At 44.9% G+C, this 13,688-nt stretch overlaps 1 protein-coding gene and 1 non-coding gene across 6 annotated transcripts in view; both read right to left on the minus strand.

Annotated features, from left to right (window-relative positions):
- The window catches only part of ryr3 (ryanodine receptor 3), a 322,306-nt gene that overhangs the window by 198,885 nt on the left and 109,733 nt on the right, over positions 1-13,688 (minus strand). For all 5 annotated transcript variants that reach the window (XM_080203146.1, XM_080203145.1, XM_080203144.1 and 2 more), the window contains 8 exons: positions 13,544-13,648; positions 10,449-10,552; positions 10,254-10,337; positions 9,300-9,459; positions 6,562-6,709; positions 4,295-4,500; positions 2,076-2,250; positions 433-641 (listed from right to left, as the gene is read on the minus strand). In XM_080203146.1, coding sequence (XP_080059272.1) covers positions 433-641; positions 2,076-2,250; positions 4,295-4,500; positions 6,562-6,709; positions 9,300-9,459; positions 10,254-10,337; positions 10,449-10,552; positions 13,544-13,648 — 1,191 coding nt within the window. The remainder of the gene's footprint in view (positions 1-432; positions 642-2,075; positions 2,251-4,294; positions 4,501-6,561; positions 6,710-9,299; positions 9,460-10,253; positions 10,338-10,448; positions 10,553-13,543; positions 13,649-13,688) is intronic.
- On the minus strand, positions 1,435-1,627 carry LOC145352849 (U2 spliceosomal RNA). Its single transcript, XR_013888610.1, has one exon. It is a non-coding gene; the product is annotated as a U2 spliceosomal RNA (small nuclear RNA).

Raw genomic sequence — 13,688 nt, forward strand, 5'->3', positions numbered from 1 at the left:
ACCCAGGCCCTATCCCCATATATTTTACCCACTATTCCCTCTAACCTACGTATCTCAGGACAATTTAGCATGACCAATCAACCTAACCCGCACATTTTTGGACTGTGGGAGGGAAACCGGAGCACCTGGAGGAAACCCAAGCGGACATGAGAAGAATGTGCAAACTCCACACAGACAGTGACCCGAGCCGGGAATTGAACCCAGGTCCCCGGAGCTGTGAAGCAGCAGTGCTAGCCGCTGTGCCGCCCGCATGTTAGCGCAGTGGTTAATAATGTGGATGGATTATGCAATTCCTCTGGGATTTCCCAGGGTTCAGATGGATCTTGGGTTTTATTCTGTCATTTCGACCTCGTGCTGAAAATACATCAGCGATGGGTCCACGTGTTATCTTCAATGCAGACGTGTGGAGCTTAATAAAAAGTTGCATCTTACCTCAATGTGGTTGTGATCTTTTGGTACGGAAACAAACTGCGGTAATCGTTTACTGAACCACATGGCCACATCCCGATTCATGTTCACCGCAAAAGGTTCAAAGCCCTCTTGCAAACCACTCATGGTGTAATATTTGAAAGTGGTTGCATCTTTTCCAAAATTCATACGGCCTATCTGGGACAAGCCCAGACAACAAATGGGGATGAAACCTAAAGGACGCCAAGGGAAAAAAAATACATTTTATTCTGTATTGGTTTGTTGAGATATTTATTAAATCAAGTGTGAATAACCTAAGTATCAGAGTTTAAGTTGTCATGAGAGGACTGTACCATGGCGTACTAAATAATATCCATGATACTGATTCATAAAATATATCTGTGCTGTTAATTTTTAAGCATAATAATTTTAATCAATTGTCACAAAAAGATTCCAGCTTTAAATCTTGAAGTTTATTTATCAGCCACAATTTGGCTTACATTAACACTGCAATTAAGTTAGTGTGAAAAATCCCCGAGTCGTCACACTCCGTCCCCTGTTCGGGTACACTGAGGGAGAATTTAGCACGGTCAATGCACCTAACCAGCACGTCTTTCAGACTGGCGCAACGGGCCTTCTCTCCAATAGAGTAATCCTACCCCCAACCCCATGTACTTACACTGCTAATCCCTCTAATTTACACATCTTGGAACACCAAGGGGCAATTTAGCATGGCCGATCCACCTGACCCGCACATCTTTGGATTGTGGGAGGAAACCGGAGCACTGGGTGGAAACCCACATAGAGAACATGCAGACTCCACACAGACAAGCCAGGAATGGAACCCAGGTCCCTGGCGCTGAGAGGCAGCAGTGCTAACCACTGTGCAAAATTAACAAGTGTCTCCCTCACATAACATTTTTTTCTGTTTTTAAATCAAGTCCGATTCAGAGTCTCAACGAGTTGGGACATTCCCAATCCAAGCTGACAGGACAGGGCTCTCACCTCCTGTCTTGGGTTTGATCTACATGGTCCAAGCTGATTGGAGTAGGTATAGCTCCTCCTCCAAGGCTTGATCTCATTTGAATCTTAGCCAAAAAGCCGAGATGCCACTTCTAAAAAATTGCTTCAAATGAAGCTAAAATGTAACCCAATGACTTCAACCAAGCGCAGCATGTCAGTACTACACTTGATCTTAGCCAAAAGGCCAGGAAACAATGAGAGAAAGCAAGTAAGTTACATGATGGTGGTGTGTCATCACTCATTCAGGGAGTCTGAGCTGCTGTGGCAACATACGCTTTTACATACAGGTTGGAAACTAGGGTTATGGGTAGTAAAGGCAGGGGCTCCAACATTCCTTCCATCACATGGCTGACCAGGAGTTTCTCTCACTCTCATTTGGAAGGACGGGGGGGGGGGGGGGGGGGGGGGGCTGTGTGTGTGTGTGTGTGTGTTGTGATGGCATATTTTAGCGACTGGAGCAAGAATCTCACATTTCCACCTTTAACATTCCTTTGAAACAGTTACAGCATCGGAGGAATCCGCACCACAAAATATTACATTCGAGGGGAAGCATTTTTGTTTTGAGGGTAAGACTATCGATATCTGAATTTGCACGTCGAATTAAAATTGTTGCTGCTAAACTAAAGTAATAAATATTAACCTACCGTCTTCTGTATCAAAATCTGTGAACACGAGTTCGGAGCCGCTACTTGTAATGAGCAGTTCCCCGTTCAGAGTAAAGATCATTGATTTGTCATTCATGTCAATCATACAGCCAACCACATCACCAGGCTGCCAGGTGCGGCCAAAGTAAGTTGCACCTTGGTTCCAGCACTGAGCCTAGAACAGACAAGATTCCATTTATAAGATTCCATCTATAAAATAATGAGGGGCACAGATCAGCTAGACAGTCAATATCTTTTCCCAATGGTAGGGGAGTCTAAAACTAGAGGGCATAGGTTTAAGGTGAGAGGGGAGAGATACAAAAGGGTCCAGAGGGGCAATTTTTTTTCACACAGAGGGTGGTGAGTGTCTAGAACGAGTTACCAGATGTAGTAGTAGAGGCGGGTACAATTTTGTCTTTTAAAAGCATTCAGACAGTTACATGGGTAAGATGGATATAGAAGGATAGGGGCCAAATGCGGGCAATTGGGACTAGCTTAGGGGTTTTAAAAAAAAGGCGGCATGGATAAGTTGGGCCAAAGGGCCTGTTTCCATGCTGTAAACTTCTATGACTCTATAACATTTCATTTTTCACATGGTATAAATATTACTCAGAGTCCTCAACAAGTAACACAACAATTCCAGTGAAGCTACACTCAATTCTGTCAGGAATGGATACATGTCATACCTCATAACCTCATTATAATTTTGTAACTGGCTGGTAAACTCCCCTCCACCTTTTCCATGGCAGTGCCTCAACCAATCGGAGTTGATTTGCCAACCAATCAGCACCCCTCTCCTACTGTAGTATAAATTGTGAGTGTCTGAGATTTGGCATTCTTGCATTCGCCCTGATGAGTGCAAGATGAAAAGCTTCGACAATGTGTCTCCCTTCTCAGCAATATTTTAGATGAGTAACAATACAGTTTGAGACGGTTTTGCTAAGGTTAGGGAGTACCTTTCAAGCATGCTGCACAAATAAATAAAACCTTTGGCTCCAAGTATTGGACGTTGTAATGTAATGCACAAAAACAGAAAATACTGTAAAATCGCAGCAGTTTTGACAGCCTCTGTGGAGAGAGAATGGACCCACATTTCAAGTCAGGCTGACCCTCTGTCAGAGTTTAAGACAATAGAAAATGGGATGAGAGTTATGCTATTGTGGTGAGGAACCGGGAAGGCTGCGGGAGCTGAGTAGTGAGCCAATGGTTGACAGAGATGGGAGAGATTGACAAAGATGTTATGGACAAAAGGACAAAGGGAATGTGATCATGGCTAAGAATGGTGCTAATAGCATCCCACTAAGATGGCAGCATGAAGGTGAGCAGTATGTCAAAGGACAACCTGAAACAGATAACAGGTGGCTCTGGTGGGTTGGGGATAGGGAGATGGTAGTAAGGGAAAATAGATGGAAAGCAAGAAAAAAAAGGACAAATGAAACAGTGGGAGAAATGGAAATAAAATAAAACACAGATTGGGTGACCACTTTGCAGAACATTTCAATGTGTGTGAAAGTAGGGCCCTGACCTTCCTGTCGCTTGCCATTTTAACACACCATCCTGCTTTCACATCCGCATGTCTGCCCTTGGCCCACTGCAATGTTCCAGTGAAGCCCAACACAAACAGGAGGAACAGCTCTTCATCATCTGATTGCAGCCTTCCAGATTGAACCTGAATTTCAACAACTTTAGACCATGAATTTTCTCCTCCATCTTCACCCCATTTGCACCCTTTTTTATTTCTTCCATTTGTCGATACTGTAATATCCTATCAATGTTCAGGCTTGTGGGGTATAACAAAAAAGGAAAAGATGTGGTTTGCGTATGTAGATTTAAACTAACAACAAGGCGTTTTATTGAAAGAGGTGTTGGCCTATGCAAGAGCACAAACCACTCACAACACCAGGTTAAAACCCAACAGGTTTATTTGGTATCACGAACTTTCGGAGCGCTGCTCCTTCATCAGTGAGTCACTCACCTGGACTTTAACCTGGTGTTGTGAGGCTTCTTCCTGTGGTTACGTCAGTCCAACACCGGCATCTCCACATCATACAAACTGAAGATAAAAGCAGGAGCTTCTGAAACTCCAATGATGTCACCAAGAAGTCATGTGATCAGCTCTTAAGGTGACCATTTAAATATATAACCTCCACACATTGAGATTTTGAATGAGTTGGCACGTCTACGTTTGCAGTCAGTGTGCGTGCCAGCGAATCACATACCTTAAAGCCATTAAACACAAAGGCGTTTCTGTCGGCACCCAGTTCGATGTCAGGTCTGCAAGCTGGCCTGGCCCAGCCAACACGCATTTCTCCTGCCGTCACCGCCTCAAACTCAAAGTACCACTTTCCCGTCTTGACTGCATAGGTCTCCTCCACCCGAAAGAAACGGATCTTGTCAATGCTAATTTTTTCCACAGTTTCACCAGCTTAAAATACAAGAATATCAAATTATTTCATTCAAATACTTCAACAAATCAAGAAGTTGACACAGAATGCTTCCCCTCACCGTGACGGATAAACCATATAGAATTCATTCTCCAGTAACATAGGTGGCACAGTGGTTAGCACTGCTGCCTCGCAGCACCAGGGACCCGGGTTTGATTTCTGGCTTGGGTCACTGTCTGTGCAGAGCCTACACGTTCTCCCTGTGTCTGCTTGGGTTTCCTTTGGGTGCTCCGGTTTCCCCCCATGGTCCAAAAGATGTGCTGGTTAGATGCATTGGCCGTACAAAGTTCTCCCTCAGTGTACCAGAACAGGCACCGGAGTACGGCAACTAGGGGGTTTTCACAGTAACTTCATTGCAGTGTTAATGTAAGCCTACCTGTGACACTAATAAATAAACTTTAAACTTTTGGAATCATCGAATCCCTACAGTGCAGGAGGAGGACATTCGGCCCATCAAGTCTGCACTGACTCTCTGACAGAGTATCTCACCCAGGCCCTCTCCCCTGCCCTATCCCTGTAGCCCATTTAGCATGGCTAATCCATCCATCCTATACATCTTTAGGGACTAAGGGTGGGATTTTACAGCCTCGCTTGTCCTGAAACCATTAAATCCCACCCGAGGTCAACTGACCTTTCCATGGTCTGCCCCTCACTTGCTCCAATTCCCATCGCAGGCGGGGCGGTAAAATTCTGGCCCAAGGGGCAATTTAGCATGGCCAATGCACCCAAACTGTACATCTTTTGAGTGTGGGAGGAAAGCGGAGCGTTCGGAGGAAACCCACACAGGCACGGAGAGAACATGTAGACTCTGTACAGACAGTGACCCAAGGGCATTGCTCTATACCCTGTATATCTGCAAAAACATCATTTCTGGCGTCCAAAGAAAATGAGGTTTTCTTATACATCAGGTTGTCTCACAGGCAAAATCTGTGGCAATTACTAATTTTGATTAATGGGTGCGATGGTTATAAAGATGGAAATCCTGACAAAAACATGAGTTCTGAGTTGCAAAAAAAACTGATACATTTTGAATTGATGTTTTTTTTAAACGCTGGGATAAGGAAATGAGAATTTACTTCAATCCAGGAATGGAATAAGTGTCTGAATCACTCACTCTGCAATGTTACAGGAAAACAGTCATTGAATCAGAATTGAATCACAGTGCCGTCTTCCCACCAAATCCTAATTTCCAATATTTCTCAGGATATAAAATCTGGAATATCCAGCTCAAGTGCCTGGCATGGTGGATAATTTATAGTGCAGCACTGGTTTAAATTTTTACACTCCAAGCAGATAAATCACTGATGGCCATTTTCGCTGTCGCTGCTGTTGTGTTGCAATGTCAGCTCTCAGAAGGATACATTTTATTGCAACATCAACACAAGAAGCTATTTTATGTAAGTTGCAAAATAAAAGGCAACAGAAACTCCGCGGTAATTTAAACAGACACACACACATACACACACACACGTGCACACCACACATGCATGCACACACATATGCACCATACACACCACACACACACACACATATGCTCACCAACACACACACCCCACACATAAATGCACATGACATGCATGCACGCTACCCATCACACATGCACACCACACACATATGCGTGCACGCACTCGTGCACATACACACACACACACATGACAGTAAATTAGTGGCACGTTTCCTAAAAGTAAACCTTATTCCATCCTGTCTGGTGCAATTTTTTGGCTACCACAACAAATTAACCCCAGCCAAACAGTGAGCAAAGCAAGAATCCAGAAAAAAAAAAGCACTGATAATCAATGTTTGTCCAACAAAGTCAATGATTATTAATCCTAAAAGCTCCTTATTGCAGGAATGTCTTATATATTCACAGTAACTCTGACTGCTATTTCTGTGGTGGCTATAACACTTCATAAATCTGTGGCAGTTACTAATTTTGATTAATGGGTGCGATGGTGATAAAGATGGAAATCCTGACCAAAAAAATGTGTCTGGTATCTTGAGGTTCTCAAATGAATGCGTTGATCTGTAGTAAGTAGACCCACCGGTTTCCTGGTCAGATGGTTCAATATTGTAACCGTAGCCAATTAAAGTGCGAATCGCCTCACGTAAGCTGTCTCTGTTTGACTTTTTTGTTCGCTCATCAAGGAGACTGTACGGCACCAATCGAGGGTTCCTTTTGTTCTTGATATCCTGCAGGTAGTAACATTAACAAGTAGTAACAAGAAGGGCCAAAGGGCCTGAACTGTAATTTTCTATGGTTCTATTAACACACAGGCTCTGGATAAATCTCTCCATTTGTTTGCATTCTAATTTCTCAGCATAATCCAGGCATTCCAATTGAAATACACAAATGCCAAAAGAATGGTTTGGCACATGTCCAGTGGCTGATGTTCAAATTTACTAAAAGAATATACTCAAGCCCCAGATTTACAAGCTCCAGCGGCCAGCTACTGTTCCAAAATAATGCATTTTCCAATAGTAAATTGGTAAGCTCTGAACAGTCACATGGACTCGAAAAGTTAACTCTGTTTCTCTCTCCACAGATGCTGCTAAAATTTTCCAGCATTTCCTGTTTTTAGGCCAGAAATTTTTTAAGTTGACTTATTAGTGTCACAGATAGACTTACATTAACACTGCAATGAAGTTACTGTGAAAATCCCCCCCCCAATCACCACCCTCCGGCGCCTGTTCGGGTACACTGAGGGTGAATTTAGCACGGCCAATGCACCCTAACGCACACAACTTTGGACTGTGGAAGGAAACTGGAGCACCTGGAGGAAACTCACGCAGACATGGGGAGAACGTGCAGGCTCCGACCGACAGTCATCCAAGCAGGGAATCGAACCTGAGTCCCTGGTGCTGTGAGGCAGTCACCGTGCCACGCAAGTTCACCATGTCTGTACTGTTTCACTAAAAGAGCAATTATTTAGCTTTCCTGCCTGTCACGCACCCTTTCAATAACTTACTTGTGAATATCTACCTCTTTCTAGATTCTGCTTCCATCAGAGTTTCTGGCTGAACATCACAGATCCCAGTAACTGTCCAAAAAAAGACTGGGATCCAGACTGGGATCTTCCAATCCTGCTGAAGGCACTTCCCCGCCTCAGGTTCGCCGGCAGCAGGACAGGCTAGCCCACACAAAAAGGCGCAGACCGGAAGATTTCACTGATGGCCAATGGCGAGTTACCCCAGGCCCACCCCATGCCCTACCCCTGTAACACTGTGCATTTACCACAGCTAATCCACCCAACCTACACATCCTGGGACACTTAAAAGGAAATTTAGCATGGCCAATAAAACTAACCAGCACATATTTGGATTGCGGGAGCTACAAACCTACACAGACACGGGGAGAACATGCAAATTCCACACAGACAGTGACCCAAGCCAGGAATCGAACCCGTGTTCCTGGAGCTGTGAGGCAGCAGTGCTACCCACTGTGCCACCGTGCTGCCCTGAACCCTGCCACCCTTTCTTCTTGTTAATAAACCATAGTTTTTAAGAATCCCCAAAGCGTTGCTGTGCTATTTGCTACTAAGATCAGTCTGTCTTCTCCTCATTTTCAGAAAACAGTAGAATGGTATTGGCCCGAAAACCACATTTCCCTCTGGGGTTTAGTTCGCTCAACGATTAACATCTGCTGTGGTCGTAGCATGAGCATCCACTGTACTAAACTAAGATGCACTAAATGCACAAAGATGGGATATGCACAGCACATGGCACACAAAAACATTTTAATGGTGTTAAAATATCACTAGAATTTAAGTTCAAAGCCAAGGGTGTCGTGTGTATGTTACGAGTTTCAGTACTCACACACTTCCACTGTTTCATTTGGTCTTAGTTTCTCTGCTCTGTGTTTTTGCAAACACAGATCCAAGCAATGGGCGACCGAGGGGGGGGTCAACTGACCCGACTGTCTACCCCCTACCGTGGCTATATTCGCAGCCGGGTGACCTGAAGAGGGAGCAAGCGGTGTCCGAGGACACCATTGAGGCCATCTGTGATCGATGGGCACCGTAGGGACTGAGGTATATTAGCAACGTCAGAAATCACATTCTGATTTAATGTTTCAAGTTTCCCTTCTGCTTTGTTTTGTTTTGGTTTAGGAGTTTCGCTTCATTTTGAGGACTGCCCTTCTTGCTTTGCCCCTGAGTTTGGTTAATTTGGTTGGCATCAAAAAAATGTCCTTGCCAGAGCTGGTAAGAAGTCTCACAACACCAGGTTAAAGTCCAACCAGTTTATTTGATAGTAAAGTGTGAAGGAACAGCGTTTCCGAAAGCTTGTGGGATTACAATCAAATAAACTGGTTGGATTTTAACCTGGTGTTGAGACTTCTTACTGTGCTTACCCCAGTCCAACACTGGCATCTCTACATCACTGCCAGAGCTGGACAGATCTCAACAAGATAACAACACGATTGCAGTGAAATGAAACTATGGTTCTTATGAAACTATGAAGCTGGTTAGGCCATGCTAAATTCTCCCTCAGTGTACCCGAACAGGAGTGTGGTGACAAGGGGATTTTCACAGTAGCTTCATTGCAGTGTTAAGGTAAGCCTACTTGTGACACTAAGAAATAAACTTGCTTAACTTACTTATCGTGTGCCTGGCAAAATATTTTTACAGTGGGATTTGATGTTCTGCATCTGCACTGAAAGTCCAAAGACTTCATTGCAGTGTTAACGGAAGCCTACTTGTGCCATCAATAAACAAAAATATATATATATATACATATATATATATATATATATATCACTTCAGTTATTGAGAATTGTAAATACCTGTTGGATGCCGTAGGTCCATCCTTGTCTAATTCTGTCTTTCGCCCAGACATTGTGTGCATTTTCTGCCAACTTGTCAACCAGAACATCTTGGGCAGTGAGTAGTTTTACATCGGAAAGGTCCAGTGGGGCGGGCTTGTAACCATTCGACATCATGTAACTAAAAGTCAATAAAGGTCAGCAGATATAAAATTGCAAGTCAATTCGAAGAAACTGTAAAACAATATATCTGATTCAGTGGGACAGAATGAGTAATATTTCACTAACATCTCCAATAGCTGAATGGCTTTAAAAAAAAATCGGATCTTCCATACAAAATGCAAGCAGTGGCACAGTGGTTGGCACCGCTGCCTCACAGCGCCAGGGAGCTGGGCTCAATTCCAGCCTTGGGTCACTGTCTGTGTGGAGTTTGCACGTTCTCCCCATATCTGCGTGGGTTTCCTCTGGGTGCTCCAGTTTCCTCCCACAATCTAAAGATGCGTGAGTAAGTTGGATTGGCCATGCTAAATTGCCTCCTTAGGGCTAGATAGATTAGCCATGGGAAAGATGTGTGGTTACGAGAGGGGGGACAGAGACTGGGTAAGAGACTCTGTCAGAGAGTCGGTGCAGACTTGATGGGTTGAATGGCTCTTCTGCACTGTAGGAATTCTATGAATTTCATCGAATCATCAAATCCCTACAGTGCAGAAAGAGGCCATTCAGCCCATCAAGCTTACACCGACCACAATCCCAACCAGACCCTATTCCTGAGAACCCACGTATTTACCCTGTTAATCCCCCTGACACTAAGGGGCAATTTAGCATGGCCAATCCCCCTAACACACACATCTCTGGAGGTTCAGGAAAGGAAGAATGATTAACTTCTTTGGCTAAAGGGCTAAGTCCAATAAATCTAGGAAAAGTAGTGACTGTTCAAGGTAAAACCTCAGCAATAACTGATTGGCATGAACTTACTTTTTGGGAAGTTTCATTCTTTGCAAATCTTCTTCAGCTTTTGGCTTAATGTGGACAACATGACAGCCGAAAGCTAGCAAGGTCCTGTAAAGATATTTCAACACACCCCTTAAACTCATCAGCAACAGCACGGAATTACAAAGCAAAGTAATGCTGCAAAATCTTTTAAAGATGGAATGAGGTTCTGGAACTCACTTTAAAGTTTCAAGGGACATTTGTAAATTGTAGTTTCTCTCTTGTTCTGGTAGTTTGTCAAAATTCACCAAACAAGGGTGTTGTCTCTTGTTGTCATCTCGTACCTGAAGAGGAAACACAGGACGTGAGGCAATGGTAACGCAATGGGCTGGATTAACCCCTCACCCTCTCTCCCGTACTGCTGGGTTTGGGGCAGGTAAAATCCAAAGGTTCCGGCTCCCTCTGCCCCACCGCAGTTCAATGGGGGATAGAGGAGCCTTTGGGTGGCTTGCCCACTCCTGCAGCGAGTGAGGTCCTCAGTTAGCCACTTTATGGTTTCTGCCAAGCTACCCACAGCAGAGGGAGGACTACGCCAATTGGGAAGTTCAACAGCTATACGTGTGTGGGCTGGTTGGTGTTGGGTAAGTTGGAGAGGGGTTCTCCTTTGCAGGCTCCCTGAGTCCATTGGAGGCACTCCTCCCCACAAGAACGTCCTGCTGACTTTAACCCTCTCCCTGCCTCTTGGAAACCAGTGTCTTGACGTTGCGTCCTCCACCTCCCTCCCACTCCCCCCCACCCCTGTCTGGCCAGTGCCCATCAACCTGGTCTTGTCGAGATCCCCTGGGTCTAACTGGGCTGCTCAGCATGGTGGCTCATCGGGGCTCCCAGCTGTGGCCAGTGCCCATGACCACCCATCTGCTTGGTGCGGCAGCTCTGTAAGATAGACTTCCTCCCGAGAGAGGGGTGGAAATCCTGCCTCCGCGCACAATGCAGCTCCAGGTGTCAAATGGCAATGGGGCTACTCCTAGGACTTTGAGTGGGCTCCAGCTTGGCTTTTTAGCCCGAAGGTTGGAAACCACAGCATCTTATAGAGTTTTACAGCGTGAAAGGAGGCCATTCAGCCCACTGAGTCTGCACTGACCACAATCCCACTCAGGGTCTCTCTCCACAACCCATGCATTTACCCTAGTTAGCTCCCCTGACACAAAGGGGAAATTTAACATGGCCAATATACCTAACCTGCACATCTTTGGACTGGGAAGAAACCAGAGTACCCCGAGGAAACCCGTACAGACAGGGGGTGAACTTGCAAACTCCACACAGTAACCCGAGGCCAGAATTGACCCAGGGCCCTGGCACTGTGAGGCAGCAGTGCTAACCACTGTGCCACCTTGTGTGGGTTAAAGGGATTAGTGGGTAAATGTGTAGGGGTGTGGGGATAGGCCTGGGTGGGATTGTGGTCGGTGCAGACTCGATGGGCCGAAGCGCCTGTTTCTGCACTGTAGGGTTCTATGTTCTATGTACCTTCCGGCTTTCAATTCTGCCGGAGGGGCTAATTAAGCCTTTCCTTTTTACCTTCTCGGAAACGGAAGAGTTTTCTGTGTATTTCTAACTGATTTAATTTCTTTGACGAAGGCCTTGCGTCAATCCACATCATCCATTATAGTTGCCTGACCCACTGGCTGCTTCCAGCATTTACAGTTTTAGTTCTGCCCTCTCTCTGCCACTGACCTGTAATGCTATGGACTTGCTACAGTTACACCACACGTGTTACAGATCATTTTACCATCTCCATGAAATACGAGAAAGATTCATTGAAAACATTTGGTGGAAATGTCTAAAACCTATACGTGAGGATAAACTGCACTGAAATAGATGATTCGAGTGATATAACTGAAGGCAGCCTGCCGTTCCTGCATCAGTCCAGCCCCTATTTAAAACAGATAATGTCATCTAAGTTTTCAAATTGTAACCTTCACCACTTGTGAGTCATCAGATTCTTTCCACGTTGGTTCTAAATCATCACCGGGCTTCCCACATGCGGCCACACATAGTTGGGACAAAGCCCAGGTAAAAGGAATGGGCAAATGTCCATTCCAATAGTAACTCTCAGGTCTGACTGACGCCACAGACTGAGCAACTGTTGAGTTTATTGCAGCACTGAACACCGCTACAGAACAAAGTTCAAGTGTCATGTTGCAGCTGCTCTCTGTCCCCATGGCCAAGGCATTATTTAATATCCACCTATTTTTAATGCAACGTACAGACAAGTAAACAGGTCATTGTGATAACATAATGTAATCTGACACCGTGTGTATTATTTGACTTGGAGGTACAAGCTGACATCTTGCACTGACTTTAACAAACTAGAATCATAGATAGAATCCCTACAGTGCAGAAGGGAGACCATTTGGGCCATTGAGCCTGCACTGACTCTCCGCAAGAGTCTCTTACCCAGATCCCCCCCCACTCTGCCTTATACCAGTAATATTTATGCATTTACCATGGCCAATCCACCTAACCTAATCTAATCTTAGGACACCAAGGGACAACTTAATTCAATCCACCTAATGGACATCCTTGGACACTAAAGGACAATTTACCATGGCCAATCCATCTGACCTGGACATCTTTGGACACCAAGGGACAATTTAGTGTGGCCAATCCACCGAACTGGGACATCTTTGGATACTAAGAGACAATTTAGCACGGCCAATCCACTTAACCTGCACATCTTTGGACACTAAGGGGCAATGTAGCATGGCCAATCCACCAACCTGGAGATATTTGGACACTCAGGGACAATCCACCTAACCTGCACACCTTTAAACACTAAGGGACAATTTAGCATGGCCAAGCCCCTTAACCTACGCATCTTAGGATACTAAGGAGCAATTTAGCATGGCCAATCCAACTAACCTGGACATCTTTAGACATTGACGGCCAATTTAGCATGGCCAATCCCCCTAATCTTTACATATCTTTGGAGTGTGGGAGGAAACTGCAGCACCCTGAGGAAGCCCACACAAACTAGGGGAGAAACTCCAGAAAGAGAGTCACTGAGGCTGGAATTGACATCAGATCTCTGGCATATAAGGCAGCAGCAGCAGTGCAAACCACCGTGCCAACATTTGTATGGAACACACACATGATTTTAAAATTAATTATTAGTCACAATCAGGTAGAAATTGGTCATTTTTTTGCCAGACATGTCTATTGGAAATTTGGGTAGATGCTGTACACCCATCCTGGTTTGATTCTTGCACTTCCAGCCAGCAACATTCCCTGCCAGGAGAATGGGATGATTAGGTTATCCCAGCGAGTGACTTTCTCACCTTCCCATATGTCCAGCCGAGCTCAATTTTGTTCATTGCCCAAAGTTCGTGGATGTTTTCAGCCAGTTTATTCTGTACTTTCTCAAGGTGTGAAGGCAAAACAATCTGAATAGACAGGAAGAGAGAGCCATCAATTGAAAATACG

Source organism: Carcharhinus amblyrhynchos, chromosome 14 (assembly GCF_965287045.1).
Source record: "Carcharhinus amblyrhynchos chromosome 14, sCarAmb.v2.hapA, whole genome shotgun sequence".
Lineage (NCBI taxonomy): Eukaryota > Metazoa > Chordata > Chondrichthyes > Carcharhiniformes > Carcharhinidae > Carcharhinus > Carcharhinus amblyrhynchos.